We start from the raw sequence: 27,352 nt of genomic DNA, 5'->3' as shown, positions 1-27,352 counted from the left end.
CGGTGTGTCGGGCTGTGAGGACTGGCCCAGAGCCAAGATTTCTCAAATGAGACATGTTTCTCACAGTCAGCCTTACCCTGGACTGACAGTGAGGGACCAAGGAATATGAAATACAAAGAATGAAGCAATTCCATACCAGCCAATGAGTCAGGCCGAAACAAACCAAAAATCACACACAATTTCAGTTAAAAAAGGATAAACAAATAGTATATTCAAGATAATTTTAATATTAATGTTTTTGTGAATTAGAAATATCACTCTTAAATGATGAAAATTACTAGTGAAGTAACTATTTCCCAACTTCAGAATTACATTATTTACACATATAATACAGGCTTGATTGCATTGGAAACAACAGTATTAAAATAAATGTTAACAGATAAAAAGGGTTTCTTCACTCCACATTGTGAAGGCTGGGAGTCCACTACCCCCATATTCAAAGTCATTTTCTATTAGCATTAAACTATTTTAAGTGCAAACAATTTTTTAGAATCTATGATTGCAGCATCTGTCTTTCTGAAGTATGTATTGAAGTCAGAAGGTGCCAACTGTCTTCATGAGTGCATCCCAGGCTGTCTAATGACTACCTAAGGTATAAAATAGATCAGTGCAAAACCAGAGCCAAGTGCTATTCACAACAGTTGAATTGAAGGTTTCTTGTCCAAGAAACATTTGACTTTACACTATGTATATATGTATATATATTATATATGGGATTTAGTTACATTGAATTTTAGAGTAAAAAGCAAGAAAACTCCATTTCTCATTTTTTACTGCAGCCCCAACAGACTGACTTAAAAATGGAAGCAACTCTTTGGGTTAGCAGCTCCACACAGCCCTGCAGACTGCCGCTGCCTGCCGCCTGCATGTGGCTCCAGCGCAGCTCATGGCTCCGTTGTCGTCTGTCACTCCCTCAGTCCACGCGTGTCCGGGGGAGCCCGGGAGGGAGCAGCACGCAGCTGCTACACTACAGTCCCACCTGGAGAACTGGCCTGGCTTGGGGATGACAACAAGCCCTGCGAACAAAGCAGTTTACATTAATCCAGCAAGACACAGGGCAGTGCAGAGAGCCCGCTGGTGCTCACCCTGGCCGGCGGGTTCACAGGCTCACATGCCGTTCCAAGGGCCGGAAGCCAGCGCCTGCTCTAACGCGCTCCCCATTCCACCTAGCTAATTCCTCTCAGAGCACGGGACTGTGCCTGGAGTGAGATTCTGTGCCCCCAGCACCAGCTAGAAGGAAGGTGGAGGTGTCTACTGAGGACCATCGGAGAGGGCCTTCAGGAGAGGGCGTGGCTCAGACATTGCAGCAGCAGATGGGGTTACCAGCTCCACCTCAGGCTTGTCAGGGTCAGCCCAGGCCCTCAGCCAGGTGGGCCTCCAAGGACGGTCTAGTAGCATTTAAAAAGGCGTTTTCCTTCTGGGGTGCACTTGCTTGCTTTTGAGGTGCTGAGGTATACCCCTAGTTTAGCTGGCCTCTAGTGAATAGGCCCTACAGGTACACAAAGGTAGATCAAGCCCTGGGTGGTGAGTCCTGCAGCTGTAGTAGGTAAGGGCCCTCCCAGCGCCCTGCGAGCTACCCCGGAGCCAAGGGCACTCCCAATCCTCAGCACTGATTACTGGGCTGTGGGCAGTTAGGTCAGAGCTTGGCACTCATGTCTTAGGAATTTGAAGAGTACAGTAGTGCAGCATTAGAAGGAAAAATGGGTTCCATGGAAACAAACATCCTTGAGCTGTTCTGAAGAAGTATTTATAAATGACAACATTTAATGCTAAGTAAACACTGCTACATTTTCAAAGACTTTCAGTGCAGAAATGAGCTGACAGTCCTAAGTGGGTCGTCAGCTTCACCCCACACCTTTATGAGGGAGCTGGAAACAGCTGGCCCACTGCAAGCCATCTGGCTTATAGTTTCTTACCTCAGAGCTGAAATCTATTGATTGGTCTAGACAAAACCAAGAGGCAAGAACAGAATACAGCAACTGGCCCTGCTCTGCATCTGTAGGAGCTCTTACCCTGCAGACCCCTGTTCAGACAGTAAGCGAAGAGCTGAACCTCTCATGCCCTGTAAACCCCCCAAGCCAGTGAGGGAAAGCAGAGGCAAACAGGCCCACCCTCCTGAGGTCAAGGACAGCGTATGTGCAGCAGCCACTTCAGTGTGGCCCACTGTGCCTGAAGCAGCACTGCAGACTGAGGGCCTTCCCTGTCGCTGCAGGCACTGCCTCCGGCCACGCCAGCCAATGGAGGAGTGGTGCCAGCCACACGGGAGATGCATACTTTTTAAAACAATAATTAAAAATGATTTAAAAACCAGGTGAAATCTACTTTAATTGAATATATCCCAACTTACTACAGTATACAATCAAAGTAAAAACTGATTTGTTTCAAGGCAAGTGTATAAAAGCCTTTGAGGCACGCTGCTTATGACGGGGCCATTTTAACTTGGACAGTCGCCATCTTTGGTATTCGGTGGCCGAATGGCTCCTGATTGCCATGGGAGTCAAGAGTCTGACAGTGAATGTGCCACCCTGGTGGCCTCTGCAGCCCTTTTCCTGCACTTCTGTGGATGAGGGGTTTCCCAACATAGTTGTCCAGGTCACAGTGATACACTGCTTTCACTGGCTCTGTCTTGTTACGTCACCTGTCTGTGGGCTGCAGGACATCCTAGCCCAGAGTCCTCACTTGCTCTAGGCCCTCACTGTCTGTGGTGTGGTCAGGAGCCCAGGAGAATCGGCCCTTACTCCACCGTCTGCGCTATCCTGGCCACTAAGCCAAGGGGAGCACACTTACATCTCCTCAGCCAACGGACCACTTCTGCCTACCTTTCCTATAATTCACTTGAATGTCAAAGAATTGGGCTCTGGTCAGTGGGAGTTCATTTCTGCAATGTCAACCTAGCCATGGGGTGGAGGCCAGGACCTGGGGCCCTCCACCATAGACAGGAAGGTGAACCGAGAACTGGATGGACCTGGCCTCCAGTCCCCTGGCCCCGTGGTCACAGGCCTGCTGGGTCCCTGGGCTGGCAGGGACACAGCATGTTCAGGTGCTTCACATTCCTACAAGTATGTGTGAAGCCAGCACAGGCCACCAGAAACTGAAAAATGTGTGGAACAGGGAAGGGCCTCAGCACAGGGTCAGACTGGATCAGCACCCAGATCAAGACCACTCAGCTTTGTTACTAGGCCTTTGAATAGTGACCTCAACACTTGGTTACTTCTTTTTTTTTTTTTTTTTTTTGGTTTTTCGAGACAGGGTTTCTCTGTGTAGCTTTGCGCCTTTCCTGGAACTCACTTGGTAGCCCAGGCTGGCCTCGAACTCACAGAGATCCACCTGCCTCTGCCTCCCGAGTGCTGGGATTAAAGGCGTGCGCCACCACCGCCCGGCTACTTGGTTACTTCTTAAGAGATGTGTCTTTGCATAATGAACAGTGGAGGCACTGGGATGTGGGGATCACATTCAAGAGAAAAGGTGAGGCTAAGTATGGTGGTGCAGGCCTATAATCCTAGCACTTGGGAGGTGGAGGAAGGAGGATCAAGAGTTCAAGGTCACCTTCAGCCACATAGGAAACTTAAGGCCATCCAGGGCTACAAGAAACCTTGTATGAACCCTGCTCCCCTAAAGAAAGAGAATGTCAAATATACCCCTTTTGGGGTGGAAGAGGTTGAGTTCCACTTAGCTACATCCCAGCCTGTCACCACAGAGTAGAGTGGGAGGTGGAGGGGAAGTGGCCGCAGCCCACTGCAGGGGTGTGAAGCAGCGTCCCCACAAAAGAGCGGCTCTCACACTAGAGCCTGGTGGTTCTGGAGCCCTCCTCTCAGCAGGCAGCGTGTTTCACGTCACCATCCTGAGTCCTCTGCTTGGGGACAGATGAGTTAAGACCAGAGAGAGCAGAGCACACAGGAAGAACTTCTGTGTGCACCAGAGCAAGCACAGTAACATGGACAGGCTTCATAAAAATCAAGCAAAAGTCTCTCCAGCAGAGAATCTCAACAACATCCCCCTAGTCCCAGGGATGAAGACAACTCTTGAACCTAAGCTCTTCTGGTCTCACCAAAGCTGCCAACATTGCTGGGCATTTCATTTCAAAATTACACAACAAAGTATTCCAGGTCTTGGTTTGGGTTAGATTATAATTCACAGCAAATACAATGCTAATAGAATTAAGCCTTATTCCACCAGGATGTACAATAAAAACAATACTGTGCTTTAGAAACCAGTACAAACAAAGGACAAGCCCCTTTCCCTGTCCTGGTGGATGCTGCTGGGATGGATTATAACTGGTCTGATGCTATACTAGGCAAGGGAAAGCAGAGACACGTCCAGGAACTCTGCTGGGCCCACACTGGCCTCCAGCTGCCTTTCCTCTCCTTTTCCCTGACTCCAGCAACCTCTGCCCACAAACATCTGACAGTGTCTCAAGTAGACATTGTAGGATAAGGTATGGACGTTGGGGCCGGATGCCAATTCACCTCTCCGCCCACCTGGCTGTTCAATCCCTCAGTTCCAAACAAAATAACACACAGAGCAGCCAGGCAGACTGAGCTGCCCCTGGAGAGCTGTAGGAAGCTGACCACAGAATGAGGGTGGCTGTTGCTCTCTACACCAGACACCAAGGCAGTAACTTCTCTCAGGTGGAGGTCAGGACCTAAGTAATTAATCGATGCCTCTTCAGATGGGGCACAAGCAATGAGTACCATACCAAGTGCCCACATCTGTGCATGCTCTTAGCCCTGGGTGTGTTCCTCTTACCTGAGCTTAAGAATCCCTTGTTTGCCGGGCGGTTGTGGCGCACGCCCTTTAATTCCAGCACTCGGGAGGCAGAGGCAGGCGGATCTCTGTGAGTTCGAGGCCAGTCTGGTCTCCAAAGCGAGTTCCAGGAAAGGCACAAAGCTACACAGAGAAACCCTGTCTCGAAAAACCAAAAAAAAAAAAAAAAAAAAAAAAAAAAAAAATCCCTTCTTCTATGACACACACTCTATATAAAAGATCAGAGAAAACCTGGAAAGAAAGCACAGTTCAGTGTAAGGTTCATGAAAGAGGCCAGAGTGTCCAGACTCAGTGAGATGGGTTTAGGAGGCTCACAGGTCTGTGGCCATTTGCTTCAGACTTACTGGACCCTGGCTCCTGCTGGGCTGTGGGCCGTGTCCACTGGCTAGCCTTGCCCTCCACACTGAAGGTGGCACAAAGGGCCACACACCTGGTCTCCGGTGAGAAAAGGGAAAATCCAGGGAAAGAGAGAAAATGCAAGGTGTAAGCAGCTGACAGCGTCTCGGAGGTTGTGCGTTAAAGAAACCACATGCCAGCTAAGGCCCTCATTCTGTGACCCACTGGGCCCTGAAATCTGCCACAGAGGAAGAGAGAGTCTAAATCCTCTCTGGTTCATCCCCTCCAGGAGCTGCCCAGGGGCCACCCAAGAGCATAAGCTGGTGTCGGAGGCACAGCCCCAAGACAGAAGAGCTGCTACAGAACCACTAACACAACATGGCACCCACATCCTCAGGTAGCCCCAAACCAAGGGAAAACAAAACATAACTCTTTTTTTCTCCAAGTACACAGTAGTTATGGTTTTTCATATGGTATGGTTTTCTTTAAACAAAATGGAAAATGCTATTAGCCTCTTCTAAGGCTTTAAAGCTATTTAGAGCTGCTTGTGTGTGTGTGTGGGGGGGGGGGTCACTCTGAGCTACAGGTTTGAACATCTCTCCTGCTTGGCAGCACACAGCCGACCCAACCTGCATCCAGAGTCAGGCAGTAAGAAACACCCTGGAACTGTCTGAGGCAGAGAGAAGGAGAGCACAGGACCACCAGCCTGAAGACAGGCCGCTAAGCAAGAGCCCGGGGTCTCATGAAACAAGAGCTTAGAGGTGAGCGGGAGCACCATGGACCAGCTTACTCTTACCTTGTCACCCTAGCAAGTGAATGGGTTTACACTCTCCATTTGTAATTCTTGCATGGAAGCATTTGGAGATGGAGGTGAGCAGTGAAGTCCAGTCACTGCGGGGCAGTGCGGCAGTGCAGGACAGTATGCACGGCTGATCTGTCTATTCCCAGCAGAGTGTCACCTGCTGCCTGGTCCTGTAGCTCTAGGTGATGACAGTAGCCGTCCCCCAGCACAGAAGCCCGGGATGGTGGGGGTGGGGGTGGGGTGGGGGTGAGGTGGGAAGCAGGGGTGAGGTGGAAGTGTGCTGAGAGGGAAGAGCTCCTACAGAGGCCCACCGTGCCCTTGGCTCACTAGGCTGCCTTGGCGGCTGCAGAGCCAGCTGGTAGCCAGCTACCTTCAGAGAGTTAACATTCACATTACATCGAAAGCTTTTCACACTCAAAGAGAATCCCAGTGCCTCATTCAGACAAGCTCCCGCAGAGCAGCATCTCTGATGCTCAGAGCCAGTGTTCCCTCCAGTAAGCTGACCGGGACACACAGTCAGTAGGAAGAGATGGCTTCCACGGTTATTTGTTTATAAACATTAACAAGGCTCTTCATTTTACAGCATTTAACAGCTTTTCTTTTTTGGCTCACTGAGATTCTTTTTTGTAAAGCTTAGATGTGGAAATGACTATTGAAATGATCTACATTTACAATGCATTCACACGTTTATTCGATGTCAATATACAGAGGACAGCCTCTAGTACTTCAGAATGTCAAGTATGTGGGAAGTCTCTTTTGCTGTGACAGTGACAAGGGAACAGAAACATGGCTCTTAGATTGCAGAAGTAACAATACTGATATTCAAGCTTCGTTAGTTATTGCAACATTAGGAGCTCAGCTCCCTGGTATTTCACAGCAGGAGGGCTCTTCATGAAATTTATTCAAGTTGTGAAGAGATCAGATGGAAATGTAAGAAAGGAAATACACATTTACCTTGACTCTCACTGAGATAAATACCCATACAACTTTTACACATGTCACCTGATAACAACTTTAAAACCCAAGTACACAGAAGTTAAAATGCAGGATTGTCACACTTTGAACCAGACACAAAGATAATGTAACAGTTGCGGCACGGATGGAAACCTCAGCATCGATAGGACAGTTGCTCCATCAGAAGAGCGCGTTCTTACAGTTGAGCTTGGGAACACAAGTGCTTTTCCCCCCAGCGAGCCGCAGGCTTCACTAATGCCACACTGATGTCTCCTCTCCCTGGGACACCACAGAGCACTTGGATGAGCACCGTGTTAACTTAAGCCAGCTTGTGGTGGTCCAGTCAGCCCAAGGCAAACAGCACACTCTGGACAGAAACAGGGCCTGCGGGGTGTGCTGGCTCCTCCATACATTCCTGATCGTGGGTGGTTCAGCCTTAGAGACCGAACGCCAACCAGAGCCCTTCAAGTCAGTATCAGGCCTACCCAGAGAAGTGCACGGAGGGAGGCTCTATGGGTGAGGGAAGAGACCTCAACAGTGGGCACACAGGCCTCAGTGGTACAGCTGGCCCTGAGCCAAGAGGCCTAAGGGACCATGGACCCCTTCGGCCATGACTGCCCACAGCATAGCCTGCATTCCAAGATCAGTCACCGGAAAAGCCACCACTAAACTGCCCCTGGGTTTTCCTCAAGTGGTCAGACGGACTGGAGTGGCACTGGAGTTTCCACAGGACCCTCTTCTGGCCCTACATCTCCTGTGTCTTGTTCCTCCTCACACTTTGAGCTTGCTCAGCAAAGAAAGAAAACATCTCCCTCCAGTGAGAGGTGAGAGGACCTTGCACACATGAACACACACGTGCTAAGGCAGGCTCACTAATTTTAGCACAAATTCAGTGTGTGAAAATTTATTAAAACTTCAGAATGAATGACAGGTTGAGGAGGGATGGGAGAAATGGCTGTCGGACAATCACACCTTGGGTGTTTAAAGACAAATACTAGAGGGGACACTGGCCACCTGGGGGTAGCATGTGTGGATACAGCCACAGAAACTCAAGTTTTATAGCCCTTGTCACACCTCATTTCAGAATGTCTTTCAGACACGGTGGCTTCTTTCTTGCTCCCCCTCTGGGCTTTGCTAAAAGCATTCGCTCTTCATCCTGACCTAAGGGGCTCTCAAAACACTTCTAAACTCAATCAGCATGACAGACAAACTTAAAGCTCTTTACCCTATGTAGGTCAATTTAGAGTCCACAGTTGCTGGCTGCAGGTATCACCCAATCTCTCTGGGACATTTGCTCTGAAAAGAAGGCACAACTTCTAAGCCTCTCAGGAGGGCGGGATGTGGTTCAGAAGTGCAGCGCCCACTGTCCTTTGGCTCGATGCCTGGCCCCCATGCACAGACAGAGAAAAGTGGGAACGGGCTGGGGGCTGATGCACCAGAGTTACAGTGCAGCTGGCTTCTGGAGTCACCAGAAAGGTTGCCTGTGGCGGGCGAGCAGGACAGACAGGGGGCTCCACCTGTATAGCGGTGCCCTCACTGGCCCCAGTAGGGACTCTGGGCAACACCACGTGGACTTGACTTCTGTCTGTAAGGGCCTCTGGCCAAAAGCTGTTCTATGCCGGGGCTAGTTATCAAAGACATTCTTACTTATGAAAATGCTCAACCGAGAAACAGGGAAGTTTTGATGAGGAAGCTCAAAGTTTGGTGAGAAAACTAAAAACATGCTCCCCAAATTTCTCTGGGTGGCCCTGTGGCTACTGTGGAAGCAGGGTGGCCCTATGTCTCATTCTTTGGAGATCAGAAACCGTGACCCAAGCCCATGACACCCCACCGCCTCTGTCTGCAGGGCACAGGAGGAAGGAGCCCCCGCCCTCCAGCGCCCTCTTGTGGAGCTGCCGCACCTTTAGTTCTGGTCTTGGAGAACACCTGGCACTCTGTCCTCCTGCCTGCAGAACTGCTCTGCCGGCTGTCAAAGAAAGGGGGCAGGAGTCAGTCAGGGGGGCAGAGTGGGATGGGGCAGCATTGCCCTGCATGCAGGGGCCAGCCTGGGCCAGATCATGCAGCTAAGACAGCCCCTCTAGAGCTGACCCTGGGCTCTTACCAGTCCCTGAAGCCGGCAGGGGAGCCCAGGAGAGTAAGCCATAGCAAGGGGCCCTGAACAGGGTTTCCAGAGTAGACATTAAGGGTACTACACTTAGCAGCAGAAATTGGAAGAGACTGTGACCACACCCCAAATCACAAACTGACATTATCGTGGGGATGCAGAAAAGAATTCACAGGCCTCTATCGGACAATATAGGAGGCCTGTGTTTTGTTTTGTTTGTTTTCTTTAAAGGAACAGTAGTATCCACCTCTTGTTCTGCTCTCCCAATTCCCAACAGCAAGTGACTCTTAAGTCGCCCTGTCAGCGCCCCAGCAGATGGGGCTGGGGAAACCACTGGTCCTGGAGATCGATCCAGAAGTGCCCATTATCTGTGCTGGGTCCACAAGCACACGTGATGGCTCCCCTGCCAGCAAAGATGGCTTCAGAACGGAGAGACCACCATAAATATTACTTACCTATGATTGGCCACTCTACTTAGGCCAAACACAAAGTCCTGAATTTGGAAACTGCATACTCAATGCCTCAGAAGCATTTGAAAGTGAATTTCGGAAACTATGCATGGAGTGTTCATTTCTAACCTGCCCACCTGGCAGCCCAATTTGACCTCTGAAGTCCAGACAGTCTACATGGTGGCAGTCTTGGCTACCTCAGATCAGTTAACCCTAAGAACTAAGGGGTATATTTCCAAGACAGATGGGACATGAGCATCCTTGTGAAGAGGTGCTCAGGGACGTGAAATGCCTTGGCACACAGGTGAGATACCCTGGAGGGTGGAGTTATCTTATGGACTGCCACATTAAACAGAAGCCACCTTCAAGGAGGAAGAAGATAGAGATGGGGGGCACGGCTCCAGCCATGAACAAGCTGGAGCATGGGAAGGGGCCTGGGACCTGGCCTGGCGTTCTGGAGAGTGAAGCCAGGTAGCTGGCTGCTGTCTACCAGAGTTTTGACACTGCGGAGACATAAAAACCACCAAATCTTTGTTATTGAGCCATATTCACTACTCAAGCCAATACAAATGATCCTTCCTGCTATAGTTCATTACAAAGGTGTACGTACGACAGAAAAACAATCCTAAATGTTCTAAATAAATTAATAAATAAAATAACTTATCATTTTGACACAAAATACCCAGCTCAAAGAACTACCCTCTACTGTGAAAACTAGAGCGTGAAAGAAATTCCCTGAGCAACTGAGCAGGACCTAAGGAGTTGGAAGCGAACTTCAATCCCCGCCACTGTCCTGCCACAGGGGCAGTCCACACAGCACTGCTCTGGAGGGGACACGGGCCACCAGGGCCCCAAGGGAGGCACTCAGGGCTGGATCTGGGTCCTGCCCCAGCATCTGTCTCCAGAGCCCTCCTGGACTCACAGCTGCCATCCAAGAACATAACGGGTGTGTGTGTGTGTGTGTGTGTGTGTGTGTGTGTGTGTGTGTGTGTGTGTGCCTTGTGCTCTCCCTATGGGGGAAGGGAGCCCCGCCCCGCAATGCCCTGCAGCCTGGAGAACCCAGTAGTCCACACACAGCTGAACTGAGGAGCCTGCCCTTGACTTCCAGACCCACCTTCCTGACCACAAAACAAAGCCCCCACCAACAGAACGGACAGAACCTTCTTTTCCCTGTTGGGGAGAAACCCCACAAGCTCTGCACATCTAACATGTAAGTCTTAGCTGATGTGGCAAGAGGCCCTTCCGAAAGCTGCAGCTAGCGTCCTGGGCCACAGCACACCTTAACTGTCCAGGCTCTGGAACATGTGGAGAGTTTAGTGCACAATTGCAATCAGAGTTCTACAAACTGCTTCTTTGAAAAACGATGTTTATTAAACAATTTTAATTGTCATAAAATGACTAAAATGGGTTTTAAAAATTAAGGCTCTTCTCTTTCTGTGGATTGCCAGACAATGTAAAAATAATATCAATCAACCCTGATGAACGCTTTGTTCCTAAGTTAAATTTCATAGATTCCTAAACATTTTATGATTTAAGATAAAAAGTTGGACTATAAATGATAAGTAATGGCCATCTGTACTGAACATACACTTACCAGGTGTATAACAATCTAGTTGAGTAGTTGCGCAAAAATATCCCAGTTAAAGCATAAATTTTGACTTTAGCATTTTAATGTCATTATTTCTCCACACTGTCATGATTTCCCTATAACTGGAATAGTCTGATACAGGAATGCTAACTTTGGGACTCTATATACCCAGAGGGATGACTGACTTGGCTGGCAATTAGTCTGATTATATATTTTTTAAATGCTCTAAGGTGGATTATCAAATGATTCAGAATTACATGGCATGCAGTATCCAAAATTATGGCTCTGATGCATTTAGATTTACATTAACAAGTGTCATTCACAGTCATTGTACATCCCACCCTCCCACAAGAAAAAAATCACTACCTAGTCAAGTTCTAGATCTGGTGCAGCATTAAGGGTTAAAACTTACCACTTTACCAGGCCTTGCCCATGTGCAAATAAATCCCTCCTGACAAGCAGTGACTATACAGTCTTCAAGAAATACCAATACAGTCAGTCTTTCATGAGCTATCTTTTTACAGATCAGCGGCTCTAACAAGGGAACATCTTCCATCCGAGGACACAGCGATGTTCCCAGAGTTTTAGCTGGGTCCGTTTTGGCTTTCGTAACTAGATTCAGTTTGTCACTGCTCTTGCTGGAAATGTGTCCCATGCTATGATTTCGTTTATGGTCTTTCTCGTGGTGTCTCTCCTTCCGGTCATGCAGAGACAGAGTTGCAAACTTGCTGACCCCAGAGGCAATGGCCCCGTCCATGACGCTGCTTTTGCTCCCAGCACTGGAGACGGCCGAATGTGGAAGGCTGTTGGACCGCGGCAATGGAGGGGGCACAGAGTTCCCAGGCGTAGTGACACTGTTCCCATTGCTTCCGGCAGGCGGACTTGTGGCATTCATGACATTTGTATGTGTCCTTGCTCTTGAGAGGGGTTGGTGAGGGAAAAGGATGTCTTCTGTAAGGTCCCATAAACACAGCTGTGTATCCTGACCCACTGAACCAAACCGATAGGTAACACTTACAGGACGGCTGTCTGTAGAGTTCCGTTTGGACAGCCTAGACTGTGTACTGTTCGCTCGATCTCTGCCAAAATGAAGAAGGTCCTGGAAGTCCTCGTCACTGCCACTAAACTCCATAGGGTCACTTTCTTCTACGCTAGTAGTATAGGGATCAAATGCTACAACACTGACCCAGGATTTGTGCCCATGGCCCCTAGCTATTACTCGGCAGTCTAGAAAGGACCAGACTGTCACCAAGTCGTCCTCTCCACCTGTCACAATGTACTTGCCATCTGGGCTCCAGCACACACAAAGCAAGCCCCCAAAGTAGCTTTTCATTGTACCGTGCAGCTCCACTGAGTCAAAGTTGAACACACGCAGAAACCCGTCCTGGCTCACACACGCTAAGAACTTGCCATCTGGGGAGAAAGCAAACTCGTTGAGGGCCCCCTCGCCCACCGTCCACTTAAGGAGAGGGTTCCTCGTGGATTTGCTCTTGCAAGTGTGCACGGCAAAGCTCTCTCCCTGCTTCAGAAGCTGGTAGTGGGGGGCTGTGGTGCCACAAGTGTGCTCCACATTATATAAGTACATGTTCCCACTTGAATGGGCTACTAGGAAAAGGCTTTCCGAACCAGGAACCCATTTGACACAGGTTACGCGTGACTTGTCTATTAGTCTCTGTAAAGACAAAGGAGAACAAGTTATCACAATGGAGAAGTCAAGGTCTACTTTTCCAGAAAAAAAAAATAAAAATAAAAACCTGTCTGCTTCTTGGCAAGAAGGGAAGCGTCCATCCAGGCACTCACATTTATCCTGTGTCAGCCAGGCCAGCGAAGAGCTTGTGGCCCTGTAGCCTAATTTCTAAATGGTCTTATTAAATAAAAAACACGGAGCCAGAAATTTGGGTTAAAGCCTTAGAGAGATCAGAGAAAGCCACAGCTAACCTCACCTCACCAACTCTGCAGCTTCCAAGAAGCATGACTTCCTGTCTACCCAGGCTTATATGCCTTGCTTTTCTGCCCTCTCATTGGCTCTCTTAGCCCAGCTACCTCACTTCCTCTTCCTACATGGCTCTGTCACTGTCTACAGACCTCCAGACTTCTATAGTTGGTACTGAGATTAAAGTTCACCACACTTGGTTCTGTTCCCTAGTGTGGTCTTGAACACACAGAGATCCTGCCTGCTAAGGGATTAAGAGCGTGGGCTGCCTGACTTCTTTGTTTACTTAAAGTGGCTGGTCTTTTCCCCCTGATCTCCAGGCAAGCTTGATTTATTAATGCACAAATAAAATATCACCACATGGCCGCATTCCAGGACAGCAATTGGGTGTCGGGACACTGTCTTCCTGAGGGTGTCAGTCATTTGATAAATCTCTGCTGAGAGCCTATCCTGTGCCCAGGTCCCAGGTCCTGGGCACACTGGTGTGAGACAGCCCTTGGCCCCTTACAGTAGAAGCCACTGAATGTTTTGCTACAGCTACTGCGGCCTCCTCTCTATGAGGACTCACAGGACAAGTTTCAGTCCTAGCTTTCTTTGCCTTTGCCACTGCAGGCCATGGGATGACTACATTACCCCTTTTTGTGGCTGCTCCGGGGTAGGAAACCACCTGCAGCCTGCAACCAGCAGAACACAGGACTTGAAAACACACTTCCTGGGCAGGATACAGCCCTGGACTACTGTGTCTTCACTCACTCCATAGAGCTGGCCTTTGAGTATCTTAGCCCCCATCTCCCAGATTCTCTGGGAAGGTGGAGGTGAACTCGGAAGTCTGTGCTCCATCACTATCAATCTAGTCCATGCTTATCTCCGGTCCACTGACCTAGCTGCCTCTTTAACTGCATGCATACAGTCTCATCTTTAAAACCAACTGACCAAAAGGCCAACATGAATGCCACTCAGATGTACAGAAGGGGTACCCTGTGTGTCTGTGCAGACCCTGCTTAGGGCTCATCAGGACGCACCCTCCATAGGCTACAGAACTCACCAGAAATTCCCAATCTGCATTGGACTCCTTCGGCCAGGCACTCTCCATTACTCCTTTACTCTTTACTGGGACACTTCCAAGGGCTTAAGTGCTATCGTTTTACCTAACTGGTCGGGGTTCCCCACCATGAATCTCAGAGAGCCATCAGGGCACACTGGTATGGACTTGGGCTACAGCCAGCTACCCAATTGGTTTGGTGACTATGCATCAGCCATGCACACTGATTCTTTTACAGAAGATGACAGAAATGAAATGATCTGACTTTTAAAGAAAGAATGGAAGCTGGGTGCAGCATGCATGAGGATCTGGTTTCGTATACAGCACTAGCTACAACAACAGTAATAACAACAATAAAGAAGAGGACAGCAGAGAAATGAGTCGTGCAAGCTCACTGCATAAAAATGAGAGCTCGGAAGGAATGGACTGCTAACAGATACTCTGATGGGGAACACAGGGGGGGAGCCCGAGTGCCCACAGTATGGAGGCCTGGAGTTCCAAGTTCTTGGGCTTGAGCCAAGAGCACGAGCTATCCCTGCTTACTGGCACCTAACAGCATGACTGGCATCTCAGACCAGCAAGTACCGCACATGGGAACACAGTCACGGTTTGTCACGTTGCCTGATTCTCATTTCCTGCTTGGTGACCTGCCTATCGAAGGCACCTGCCTTGTGTTCATGTCAACTGTCTACACACCTGCCACTGCTCTTTATGACTTCCATTAGACCATTCATGTTTTCATAAATTACAAAGTCTCTTAGCAAGGGGTCAGGTGATTTTCATAGCGAGATCATAGCCTTTGGGGGAAGAGGGTGTCAGGAGGGTGCAGAATTAAGAGACCTCCAGCCTCTACAGGAGCTTGAAGGCTTGCTGCCAACTGCCCACTAGGTCAGGCTGCTCCAGCACTCACTCACTCTGAGCCCAGGGACATGACTATACCAGGTGGGCTTGCACTTGTGTTTAGAGCCAGACTGCTGTCCTGATCCTAGCCCAGTTTTCCCCAGCACCATTGCTCTATCACATGTGAAAAATTTTAAAGCTTCTAGTAGTATGGTTAGTATGGTAAATTTTTACCTACAACCTTAAAAAAAGTACAACAAAAAAATTCCACTGGCGCTCAAAAAATGTAATCCTGGCAAGAAAGAAAGTGCTGTTATGTGACGGGGAGGGACAAACAGCAGTGACCAGATGCACTGCAGGGCAATGTCACTCACTAAAATATGCACTCTAACCACCCTAAGCCAATTTGTGGATGCAGCCGACCGAGAAAACCTGCACCACCATGTATTGTAACTGCCCGCAGTATGCAGACCTTACCATTGGCCCTAGGGACTGGGCACACCAGTGTAAGCAATGACAGACCAAAACCAAAAGAGAACCCGTCTCAGTCGGGTGGCACAGCAAGAGGGCAGGCCTCACTTCCGACCTGAGGATCTATTCTGGGTGCGAAATTGGCAAGGGGCTTTACACCACTCCCTAATGCTGCCAACACTTCCCCAGTCAAAGCACTCATCACTCATGACTACAGCAGAAAGCAAGCCTCACTTGGACTCCTTTCCTGCACTCAGGATCGGCGGCCCGGTCACTGGGATTAGCTCATCTACCCAGAATTTCTGCTTACACAACTGCCAAATACAGCACAAACAGATCAACCCACCTGCTTCCCTTTCACTGATGCAACCTGTGCATCCTCATTCTTCTCTGAAATTACAAAGCACTCAATCACACGGACAGACTGCTGCAAGCCCTACTGTCCAGCATTGATGTAGTGATGAATGAATGACCTTGAGCCCAGGACAGTTTTCACAAGTATGAGCAGTACACATACAGATCAAAGGGATGGATATAAGCTTTGTAAGCTTTCTAGAGGTGCAGCCAAATTGCCTCCCACAGAGACTAACATTTCATGCTCCCACCAGAGCCTATTTTCCCCATCAGAAGGTATGGCCCATGAAGAGACAGAAGTTCAGAGGTCATCAAACTTGTCTGAAGTCACATCCATTCATTTACTCAATCAGCACTGAATGCATCCCATAAGTCAGACATTTTATACAGCATCAATTAAAACTACCATCCCTTTCTACATGGTACATGTAGTGTGATGAAGTAAATGCTGTGTAGAAAAAAAATTACCAAGAAGGGAAAACAAAGTGCTGGGAATGGGATGCCCTGGCAATTTCCATTTCCAAGAGGACAGCGAAGAAAAACATCTCAATCTGCAGGGGTCAGCTGGGCACCGAGTGAGGTCAGGCGGGTACCAAGCGTGCTGGGGAGACACGGAGAGCTGGGGGAGCAAATGCAGGAGCTCCAGAGCCCGTGACAGCAGCAGTGTGCTACCGAGAGTGGCTGCAAAGGGGTGGCTGTCTTCTACCCCACGGCCTGGATACCAGCCTGCCATGCCCGCTAGCAAAGCTTCCCTGCAACAGACCCCACAGCAAGTGAGAATTCAACTCCCTGAACAGAGGTCCCCTGCCTTCAACTGTCCTATGCCTATCTTCCAAATAAAGAAACAGAAACACCTGGGACATTTTAATAAATATAATAAAAATTATATTTAATAAATATAAGAATGAAAATTTACACAGACAGAAGGTGAACATTGTGGCTAGGCTACATAGGGAACACCATGCCAGCTAGGAGCATATGTCTCAAAAAAATTATTTATTTTCTTACACAGACCAGCCTCTACACCAAGAAAGTTACATTTTTATTTTTAGAAAACATTTGATAAAAATAAATAAATAAATAAATAAACAACCAGCCAGGCAGTGGTGGCGCACACCTTTAATCCCAGCACTCGGGAGGCAGAGACAGGCAGATCTCTGTGAGTTCGAGGCCAGCCTGGGCTACCAAGTGAGTTCCAGGAAAGGCGCAAAGCTACAGAGAAACCCTGTCTCAAAAAACATAAATAAATAAATAAATAAATAAATAAATAAATAAATACAAACAAAACCAAAATGATAAATTCATGTTAGAAGCCAGTGTAGGGGGCGGGATCTCTCTGTTGGTTTTGAGTTCTCACTGGAGCAGACCCTCATCTAGACGAGCATTTTGAAAAGATACCCCGGAAACCCCTATTTCTCCAAGCCGTACTGCAAGGGGGTGGGGGTGAGGCAGGAGCAAAAAGGGCCAAGGCTCTCACAGAGCAGTCAGGACTGGGAAAGGCCGAGCACCTGGAACAGAACTGTGAACTGGGACCCAGGGCTGTGAGGTCCTAGGACAGGGTCACCCCTTTTCACCCTTTGAAACTTGGAGTGCATTTCCCTTGACAGTGCCACTGCAGACAGCGGGGCGTCGAGGCCCCAGAACGAGACGTGACAGAACAAGGTCAGGAGGCCACAGGTCTTCAACCTAGCCAGTGGTAATGTGCTGCGTCTGGGAACAGTGAGTGGTGGCAGTAGTGTGGGTGGGGTGACGAGAGGGTAGAAGGTACATAAACACCCCTAAATTCAGCCAGGGAGACAGCTGGAAAGGTCAATCTGTAGCTAGTAAAAATGAGCAGAAAATCAAGTCAGGCAGATGGAAAGCAACAAAAACCTGTGATATCCTGGGCTCCAACAAAGATGGTGTAGCAAGGTGGCGTGTAGAATTCTGGAAAAAATCTACCCAGAGGGAGCACAGCAAGGCCATCTTGTCATTTTACTATGGTGACCACAGAGCTCTCCATGACAGAGCCAGCTTCCAAAAGACTCAGAGCCCATTCCTAAAACCACTTGTGTGAACTAACAAGACCCCAACTCATGGCCAAAGCACAACACAACACTGACACTTGGGGTCCGGGTCAAGGCTGGGGTGCAGAGCTGAGACTCCAAGTCTGCATGGCTCCTTGAACACTCAGCCAGGGGGCACCCCTCTTCCAATTCAGAAGTCGAATCACCATGTCCACTCTAGACAGTAACTCAAGGAAAAAAATGCCACTAAGTAAGAAAAAGACATCGTGCCCACTGCATTAGTAGAGGAGTCTCTGGGTCCACCATACTAGTTAGAAGGGAACAAGAAAGGAAATCTGCAGCTACATCCAAGAGTCAATGACAAATTAATTTGAATTGAAACTTTCTGAAGCACTTCCTTTTTATTTTTCTTACTTCTAGCAACATGACAAGCAGAAAAAAAATGGGGGGTGGGTAAGCATTTTACAATACAGATTTTGGTTTGTAATAAAAAATACTAGAACAATTTTAAAAACATAACAGTTGTTAGAAAGTCACAATGTAAAAACACTTTTAAAAAAAGTAACAAAGATAACTGGAGAAGTCTGAAGCTTCCCCATGGAAATATAGAAAAGGGTATTTCAAAGCCACCAAGAAAGGATTAGATATTATTTTTACCAACGTTCCCACTTTAAGAAGTAGGTGACTGTTGCTCATTTCCTAAAGCAACACAACCCAAACTGACAGAACGCACATCCCAGGTCCTCTGCAAGAAAAGGGTGTACTCCACCCTCAGTCCACCCCAAACTTGATTTCTTTAAAGGTTCATTTTCAGACGGGCAGTACTCGCGAGGCAGAGTCAGGTGGATCTCTGTGAGTTTGAGGCTAGCCTGGTCTACAAAGCAAGATCCAGGACAGGCACCAAAACTACACAGAGAAACCCTGTCTCGGGGGAAAAAAAAAAATTTATTTTTCTTAAGTGTATGTGTGGGAGGGAGGGAGGGAGGGAGGGAGGGAGGGAGGGAGGGAGGAAGGAAGGAAGGAAGGAAGGAAGGAAGGAAGGAAGGAAGGAAGGAAGGAAGGAAAGAAGGAAGGAAAGAAGGAAGGAAAGAAGGAAGGAAAGAAGGAAGGAAAGAAGGCAGGCAGAGAGAGAGACAGAATATGACAGCAGTAGGCACTAGGATTTATAGGTGATGTTTTCTTGGCTTTTTTGTTCTCTATTTTCCAATTTTTCTATAAACAAGCACTTAAAATTCTCAGTTTTAATTTGCAGGCAAAAAAAAATCACCTTTGAAAATATACTTGCTTCCAGACATAAAAATTTCATCTATCTTTATCTACAGCGCATATGAAGAAGTTATAATTCCATTTTCTTCATACATCTGAAGTTTCATGTTCTACCAGTACCAGACATCAGAAACGGGGGTATGCAAGTGTGTACACATGAATGGAGTAGGCAGGCGGGTAAGCACAGGGAGCCAGTGAGGAAGGAAGAGACCACATGGCTTTGACAGGCAAAGTGTGTTTCTACCCTGCAAAATTAAAAAAAAAAAAAAAAAAAAAGGTTTATCCTTCAAAAGTGTCTAGCCTCCCAAGAAAGCCTTTCCTTCCAACACCACGCACACCAGTGAGAAGCCTTGACCTCTCACTGCTCTGAAGACAGCTCAACACTGGACCAGCACATATGAGCTCCCTTCACTACTTGCCCCTGAATTCACTGCCCCCTCTCCACCAGCAACCATGCAGACACTGTTCTTCCCATTTGCAGCTGGAGAGTTGTTCTGACCCCTAGTCTGTTCAAAGGTAAGGGTCTGTGTTCTTAGGTGCTACTGAACTGTGTTGGTTTGGGGGCATTAACTGGCTGTCTGATGCTCTAAAGAATGGGATGACTGGACCACAACCTTGGAGTACAATCAGCTCAGTCTCAGGCACTCTTTTTTTGTTTCTAGCATACTCTCCCCATAGACCCTTGCCTAGGATCTCAGGGCTATGATTACATGCTGACAACTTCAAGTTTTTATCCCTTAAAATTTTTATTTCATTCATCCATCCGTTCATTCATTCATTGATGAAGTGTGTGCGTGCGTGCGTGCGTGCGTGCGTGCGTGTATATGTGCATGCCATGGCACACATGTGGAAGGGATGGAACTCAAGTTGTCCAGCCTGGCGACTGCCCCTGCACTTTCTGAGTCCCCTTACCTGTCTGTCTCCCTACTCAATAAACAAACAACATGCCCTTCAGATGCACGCTTGCAAGCATCTGCAGATCCCTTAAATGAACCAGAGACAAACTGCAGCCTCTATCTTTCCCTCTGTTACTGAGCCCTGCCCCACTTCCAGTCTCACTAAATGTAGTGACAGCTAGTACCTTCAGGTTTGTTAACATCTCCCTGCACAGTAAGTTCCCTGAATACCCACCTGGGGCTGCAGAGTAAGCTCAGCAGTTCAGTGCCCCTACTGTTTGTGTAGAGGACCCAAAATCAGTTCCCAGAACCCATGCCAGGCAGCTCACAACTGCCTCTAACTCAGCTCCAGGGAACTTGATGCCCTCTTCTGGCCTCATCAGGCACTGCACTCATGTGCACAGAGAAAAAGACACACCAAAAAACAAAAACAAAAACAAACAAACAAACAAAAACCAAAAAACAACCCCATGACAATCTGTTCTCTCCACAGGATCCTACCACCCAGGCTTCCTAAACAACTCTGCCTGGACCTGGCCCTCCATCCTCATTCCTCACCTCACACTGCCCTACCTAGAAGCTGTCCTCTGGGATCTCTCTCTCTCTCCCTCCCCTTCCCCCCCCCAAGACAGGGTTTCTCTATGCAGCCTTGGCTGTCCTGGAACTCCATCTGTAGACCAGGCTGGCCTTGACCTCAGAGAATCTGCCTGCCTCTGCCTCCTGTCAAGTCCTTACTCTGGTGCCCTCCTCATCAGAGGAAGCACACCACTTCCTCTGACAGAACTTCTCATCTGCCAGTTTAACAGTCTGCACTTTCTTCTTACACCCCAGTGGGTCACCATCTGTGGCCAGGATGTCCGGGTTATACCTCTCTCCTCTAAGAGGGGTGACATGAAGCAGGTTTTACCTGCTGCAGACACAGTCCTGCAGGTGGTCACAAGTCTAGTTCAAGCCCCCAACTTTCACCTGGACACTTACTAGAGCATTCTCACTGCTCTTGCTACCTCCACGCTCTCTTCCTTCACTCCAATACACCTTCTAAAGTGACACGAGTTCTAAACAAACACATCTGATCCTTGACTAAAAGCCCAAACCTCCCCCACAGTCGTCAGGGTAAGTCCAAGTTTCTCCACACAACATGAATCATTTGGTTTTAACTCCCGCTTTCTGGTGATGACTTCTGCTACTACCACCAGCTCCACCCAGTGGCTTGATGATGTTGTCACTTGATGTACCAGAAAATGCCAAATGATGTTCTTCCTAACTTCTTTGTTCTGCTTTGTTTGTTTTTAAACAAGGCTTTGTCCTGCAGCCCAGGCTGGCTTTGTCCTGCAGCCCAGGCTGGCTTTGTCCTGCAGCCCAGGCTGGCTTCCCCAGTGCTGGGATTCCAGGCATACAGCACCATGCTTAACTCCCTTTCTTCAGTCTGAGAAGCATCCTTACCCTCATCTTGCCCTTACAAGTGCCCTCCAGATCCAGATCAGTGCTGGACTCTGACAGTACTTCTCAGACCCCTTCTGGATTTAATTAACTTCTATCTTTCTCTTTCAGAAAGAAAAAAATCCCTCTTTTTCTCTTGACACAGGATCTCTGTGAAGCCCAGACTGGTTTCAAACTAGTGATCCTCCTGCCTCAGCCTCCCAGTGAGCTACCCCATGCTTCCAGCTAAATCTGACTTTTAAGAAAAATTTAAAATACCGGTGGAGGGGGTGGGGGGGAGAGTGGATGGGGGAGGGAGGAGATATATGCCTCAGTGGTTTAAGAGCTTGCAAAAATCAGTTCAATTCCCAGCACCTACATCGTGGCTAATAACTTCAGTTCCAGGGGATCTGACATCCTCTTATAACTTCCTCGGCACCAAGCATGAATGTGGTGCATAGACATAAATGTAGGCAAAACATCTATATGAATAAAATAAAAAATTAATCTAAAACATTTTTATTTGACATATTAAAGAATACACATGTTGGGTGTGGTAATGCACACCTTTGATCCTAGCACTTGGGAAGCAGAGGCAGATGGATCTTTATGAGTTCAAGGCTAGCCTGGTCTACAAAGTGAGTTCTAGGCCAGTTTGATTTACATGAAATTCTATCTCAAAACAACCACCAAAAGAACACAAGCAATACGTATCCCATCAGTACGTCACTGCTGTGACTGTGACAACACATGCTTGGACTCCACCCGTCTCTCCTCACCGACTGAGCTGCTGAGAAGGCAAGGTCGGACAGTCAACTACACCTGCTGGGGCTCAGAGCTGACAACCAGGAAGAGTTCTGGAATTCATTTCTGGTTCCAGCTCTATCATGATAATCCTATGAACCTGCTACCTAATGTGGACACAGCACTTAGCATTTCTTTGCAGATTTCTTCATACATAAAGTGAAAAACAAACTTTTACCCTCCTATGTACAAGTACCAGGAATCTCTAAATCTCACACCAATGCTGAGTGAATACGAGGACATCTTTCTACATCATTTCTGTCACTCTGAGAAGTGCAGCCTTGTGCCTGGGAGAAATGGATTCACACCACCAAAGACTTGTAAAGGGCACTCGGTTTCAATCTCAAGTTCCAAATGCCAACCTGGCATTAAAGCAGGCCCAGTCCTAGCATTCTGAACAGCCACTTCCAACTGCAATCAAAGAGTAGGCAGGAACTTGTCTTTACATCATAAAGAGGGAGGATCTGCTTTCTATCCTGCAGCTCCATCACCGGCAGAAGGAGTCTGGCCATCAGAGCCATGTGGGCTCTAACTCCCCCACCCTCCCCCAGCACAACACAGACCTTTCTTGTTCTCTAAGTGGCATTCTGTGCCATCCTCAGTCAGAACTGCCTCTGGGTCTTGTTTACCAACAGCTTGGCACAGGGTTTAATCCATTCCCAGTCCATCACACGCTCTTCTACCCAAACACAAGCAAAGTCCCATAATGACTCCAACTCTAATTCTGTTAACAGTGCAGAGAAGAGTAACTCTGTGCCTCCTACCTTGCTATCTATTCCAGTCCCCATCAAGATAGATAGATGGATGGATGGATGGATGGACGGACGGACGGACAGACTAGGTAGGTAGGTAGGTAGGTAGGTAGGTAGGTGATATAAATAGATAGATCGATAGATAGACAGACAGACAGACAGACAAGGAAGGTAGATAGGTAGTAGGTAGGTAGGTAAAATCACCCAGCTACTTACAAATCACTTCCTCTGATGGTATTAGTAAAATGTCTGGGTAGATAGATTCTTTTCTGATTAAGATTTTTAAAGGAAAATGGGGTCAAATGGTTTTTTTCTTCAGCTGTCAATTCAGAGGGCAAGTTTTTTCCTAGCAAATCCAAAAGGACCCAGGATGGTACCGGATATGCAGACAGCATATGCCATAAGAACTACAAAGAATCAGAACTGTGGCTGCTCTGTGTCAAGTTTGGGGCTATTCTTCCCCCTTCCCAAAATGTACTTCTTACATTAGAATTGAGAGCATGCTCCTGCTCCATGCACATGATATTAAAATCAAGCTACAGTACAAACCACATGTCCTTCTGACACGAAGCCCATGTATTACAACCCTTCTTCATGGGCTGAGTACCAAGGTGGAGATTGGAAGCCAGATTGTCCACCTCAAGTCTACTTCATCTCTGCCGTTCTCTAGGAAAGCCACACTGACGCAGGAGAGAAAGAGTTCAAATATGTGGTGATATTTGGAGGTGATAAGCCACTGTAATGGCTTGAATAAACACAACCTTTTGGCAACTTCTGTCTGCCATGTAAAAATCCTGCCATGTTCCTAAATAGGTAGGTTGGACAGCTCAAGTTCCTACCTGAATGGAACTGAAGATACATCAGAAATCTGAAAAGTGAAGATACATCAGTGTACACAACACTGGCAAAACCTGTGTCTTGTGATTCAATTTTAGGTTCCAGGAATCCAAACCATGCCAAAGGTAGTTGTACAAGAAATGTTTTCAGGAGCATGAGAACTGCCCCTCAGCCAAATGCTTGTCAAATGCACACACAAAAGCTTAAGGTGCAATTTAAGCAGCGTTAGGGCATGTCGCCAAATCATTCCATCCGTATGTAATTGTCCTGTGATGTGAAGAATGTCTGGAATTCTGTATTTTCTTGCTTAAAATATACATATCAAGAGCTAGGTGTAGTGACACACACCTTTAATCCCAGCACTGGGGAGGCAGAGGCAGAAGAATCTCTGAGTTCCAGGTCAGCTTGGTCTACATAATAAGTTCCAGGACAGCCAGGGCTACACAGTAAGACCCTGCCTCAAAACAAACAAACAAAAAAAAAAATCACAATCATCTCAAGTTATCAATATGCTTGTCTCCATTATAGAACTGATGTGTGTGTGTGCAGGCATGCAGGCACACACCTGTGGAGGTCAGAGGTCTACATGCTGAAGCTTTCTCTATTGTTCTTTATCTTTTTTTCTTGAAACAGGGTCTCTTGGAGCTCACTGACTGTCGTCTAGACTAGCTGAGTGGTGAATCCCAGGAACCCTTCAGGCTCCACTTCCTAGGGCTGGGATTAAAGACACATTGGCCATGCCTGGCTTTTTACATGGGTGCTGGAAATCCAAAGTAACACTTTACTCTCTGAGCCATCTCCCCAGCCCCATGCAGAAGGGTTAAAAGTATCTGTGTAGATAGCTGGTCATTCTCTGCACAAATGCACAAAACAATGACCTCGAGGAAAAAACAAATTCAGGACACTGATCTCCAACATTTAGACTTGCATGATACGAGATAAAGACAGCTGAAAAAACGACTGAGCTCAACATGTAAAATAAGGCCGCCACCCTTGAGTAAGAACAGAGAGACTCTTCCAGGGCTTCAACAGCTCAGGCGGGGGCTACTTACTTCCTCATTAAACAGCTTGCTAGTTTCTTTTTTGATGGGGTCTATGAGCTGGACTTGGCCTGCAGAAAAGCCCACTAGGAGAGAGACACTCTCCGCTGTGGCTGTTAGGTGGTTGAAGTCATGACAGGTAGGCTGTGTTCCTTTGTATATCCTTTTATCTATTGGTTTACTCAAGTCAGCAGCCTGGAGGAAGAAGAAAAATACACACGGTAAGCAGCACATTGAGATGAGAAAACTAAACTACTTCATATTCCATTATGAACTTCAACTTTAAAAACAAAGTTATTTAAAATACTGCTTCATTTGTGACCAATTAAATTCACTTCATATTTCATAAAAGCAATTTCACATATGTAGTCAACTAGATATTGTTAGACTATCTACAAAATATTCATTTGTAACTTCTGTTTCCACAATTTTTCCTCCTTCAAATGTGTGTGACAAGGACTCCCAAACTTCAGAAGGACAATCTCTTTGATTCTAAATTCCTTATTTCCAAACGCATCCCAAGGATTCGAACAGAGTGAGTCTGTCCACACAACTCGGTGTGTCTAGAGTAGCTGAAGGCCACTGCTCAGTACCTGGAGCTAACGGCACTCAAAGACAGGTCCAGACCGGCAGGCAGCAGCACTTACTGGAAACTCAGGATGCAAATTCTCAAGCGCCACTCCAGACCCTGTGCATTAGAAATGGTGGGAGTAGCCTACAAGTTGTAGTTGTATAATCCTCCCCGGTGACCACTGAGAAGCACTCTGGAGGCTTCTCTCCCTGCTGCCATCACCTCTCCTGCTTACGGTAGTTCTGCAACAACCTACATCGAGAGCAGTCACCATACTGCCTAACTAATGTCACAGCTGGACTTGGACCCTAGTTCTGTTGACCACAAGCAGATGGGGAGAAAACACATTCAATGTACTCTAAGGTCAAAAGCAAATAGTGACTTTTCAGTGTGTCCCCAACCCCCCATTAAATTTTTTTTAACATTTATTGTGTGTATGTACACAAAGGTGCCATGTGGAGCACGTGGAGGCCATCGGACAAGCTGTAGAAGTCTGCGCTCTACCTCCACCATGTGGGTCACAGGGGCTGAACTCAGGGTTTCCCTTCTTTCCAAGGTGCTTATTTTCTTTGAGGAGAAATGTCCCATGTAAGTGCAATCTGCTGGGTTGTTTCTGCTCAACGAAAGCAGCCACACCCCTGCTATGTTTGAAAATCACAGGGGGAGGGCCAGTGAGACGGCTCAGGAGGACAGGTGCTTGTTGCCAAGTCTAATGACCACACATACACACTCCTACACAGACACATTTCAAGTAAATCAAAAGATAAAACCACAGGTGGAGACAATACCGCTCTCAGGCATGTCACTCTGCCTGTCGTCTGTTCTTCACCACATTCTCTGCACCACAGACACTACTGAAAACCCACAGACTCCAGTTCCCCACTTTCCTCCAAAGGGGCCTGTGACACTGGATGACTTAGACTGTCTGATTCCCAAATAACAAATACTGAGTAGAAAAGAGGACTTCAACACTGTGAGCGGCCTTGAGCAAGCTGGACACAGAAGCTTTCAGAGTGAGTACCCGAGAGGCCGTGTGTTCTTGGAGCCCGGCAACAAGGAGGCAGGCCACCCTCCCAGCTTCGCCTCTATTAAAACACAGAGGAGATGCTCACCTTTAATCCGAGCACTTGAGAGGCAAAGGCAGACAAGATCTCTAAGTTCAGGGACAGCCTGGTCTACAGCAAGCTCCAAGGCAGCCAGGGCTACCCAGTGAGATCCTGTCTCAAAAAACAAACAAATCAAAAAACCAAACCCACAAATGAGACATTCTGTTCTACCAACTGTGCGACTGTCTGGAGGACAAAACAAGGGGTGTGCACAGGAAACAGCACTGAAATGGATGATGAACACTAATTCGAAACAAACGGGGTGCTAGCCTTGCCACAAGGAGAATGGAGGCAGGGGAATCTGCTGTGCAGAGATGGGCTCCGGACAGCTGGGTAGAGCTGGAGGATCAGCCCCGGAAAGCATCCAGAAGGACCCAAGACAGGCTTGAGGGAGAGCTCCTGCTGGGCCCTACAGGCTGAGGGAAGGAGAGTAAGCCATCCCAGAACAATGAAGTGAGCAGCAGAAGGAAAAGGGGCAGAAATAAGATACACCTGGCAACTAGAGACTACAACTCCATTGTGAAGTGAACTCACTCAATTATTTTTAGAACTATTTTACGTGTAAACGTCTGCCTCATGTATGTCAGTCACCACAGGCATGACTGAGGGGGACAGATAGGGCATCACAGTGGCTGTGTGCCCCATACGGGGCTAGAGACTAAACCCAGGTCCTCTCAAAGAGCAGCCAACGCTTTTAACCTCGGATTCATTTCTCCAGTCCTTTCCAGTTTCTTTTCCTAGTAATTCTTCTTCTTTTTTTTTTTTTTTTTAATTAACAAAAATTGGCTAGGGAGTGGTGGTGCACAGCTTTAATCCCAGCACTTGGGAGGCAGAGGGAGGTGGATCTTTGTGAATTCAAGGCCAGCGTGGTCTACAAAGTGAGTTCCAGGACAGCCAGAGCTGTTTGGTACACAGAGAAACCCTGTCTTGAAAAGCAGGGGGAAAAAAAAGTCAGGCAGTGGTAGCACACACCTTTAATTCTAACACTTAGGAGACAGAGGCAGGCAGATCTGAGTTT

At 47.6% G+C, this 27,352-nt stretch overlaps 1 protein-coding gene across 5 annotated transcripts in view; it reads right to left on the bottom strand.

Annotated features, from left to right (window-relative positions):
* Positions 1-206: 206 nt before the first annotated feature.
* Wdr20 (WD repeat domain 20) overlaps positions 207-27,352 on the bottom strand; it is a 64,933-nt gene continuing 37,787 nt past the window's right edge. For 2 of the 5 annotated variants that reach the window (XM_028883804.2, XM_037210850.1), the window contains exons 2-5: positions 24,670-24,852; positions 11,410-12,669; positions 8,758-8,822; positions 207-1,016 (exon numbers count right to left, since the gene is read on the bottom strand). In XM_028883804.2, coding sequence (XP_028739637.1) covers positions 8,760-8,822; positions 11,410-12,669; positions 24,670-24,852 — 1,506 coding nt within the window. In that variant the 3' untranslated portion in view covers positions 207-1,016; positions 8,758-8,759. Of the gene's footprint in view, positions 1,017-8,757; positions 8,823-10,757; positions 12,670-24,669; positions 24,853-27,352 lie in introns of those variants that run through there. The other 3 variants (XM_028883805.2, XM_028883806.2, XM_037210851.1) reach the window with 3 other exon arrangements.

The sequence above is a fragment of the Peromyscus leucopus genome, chromosome 14 (genome assembly GCF_004664715.2).
Source record: "Peromyscus leucopus breed LL Stock chromosome 14, UCI_PerLeu_2.1, whole genome shotgun sequence".
In the NCBI taxonomy this organism is placed as follows: Eukaryota; Metazoa; Chordata; class Mammalia; order Rodentia; family Cricetidae; genus Peromyscus; species Peromyscus leucopus.
This window is presented reverse-complemented; position numbering and strand designations above follow the sequence as displayed.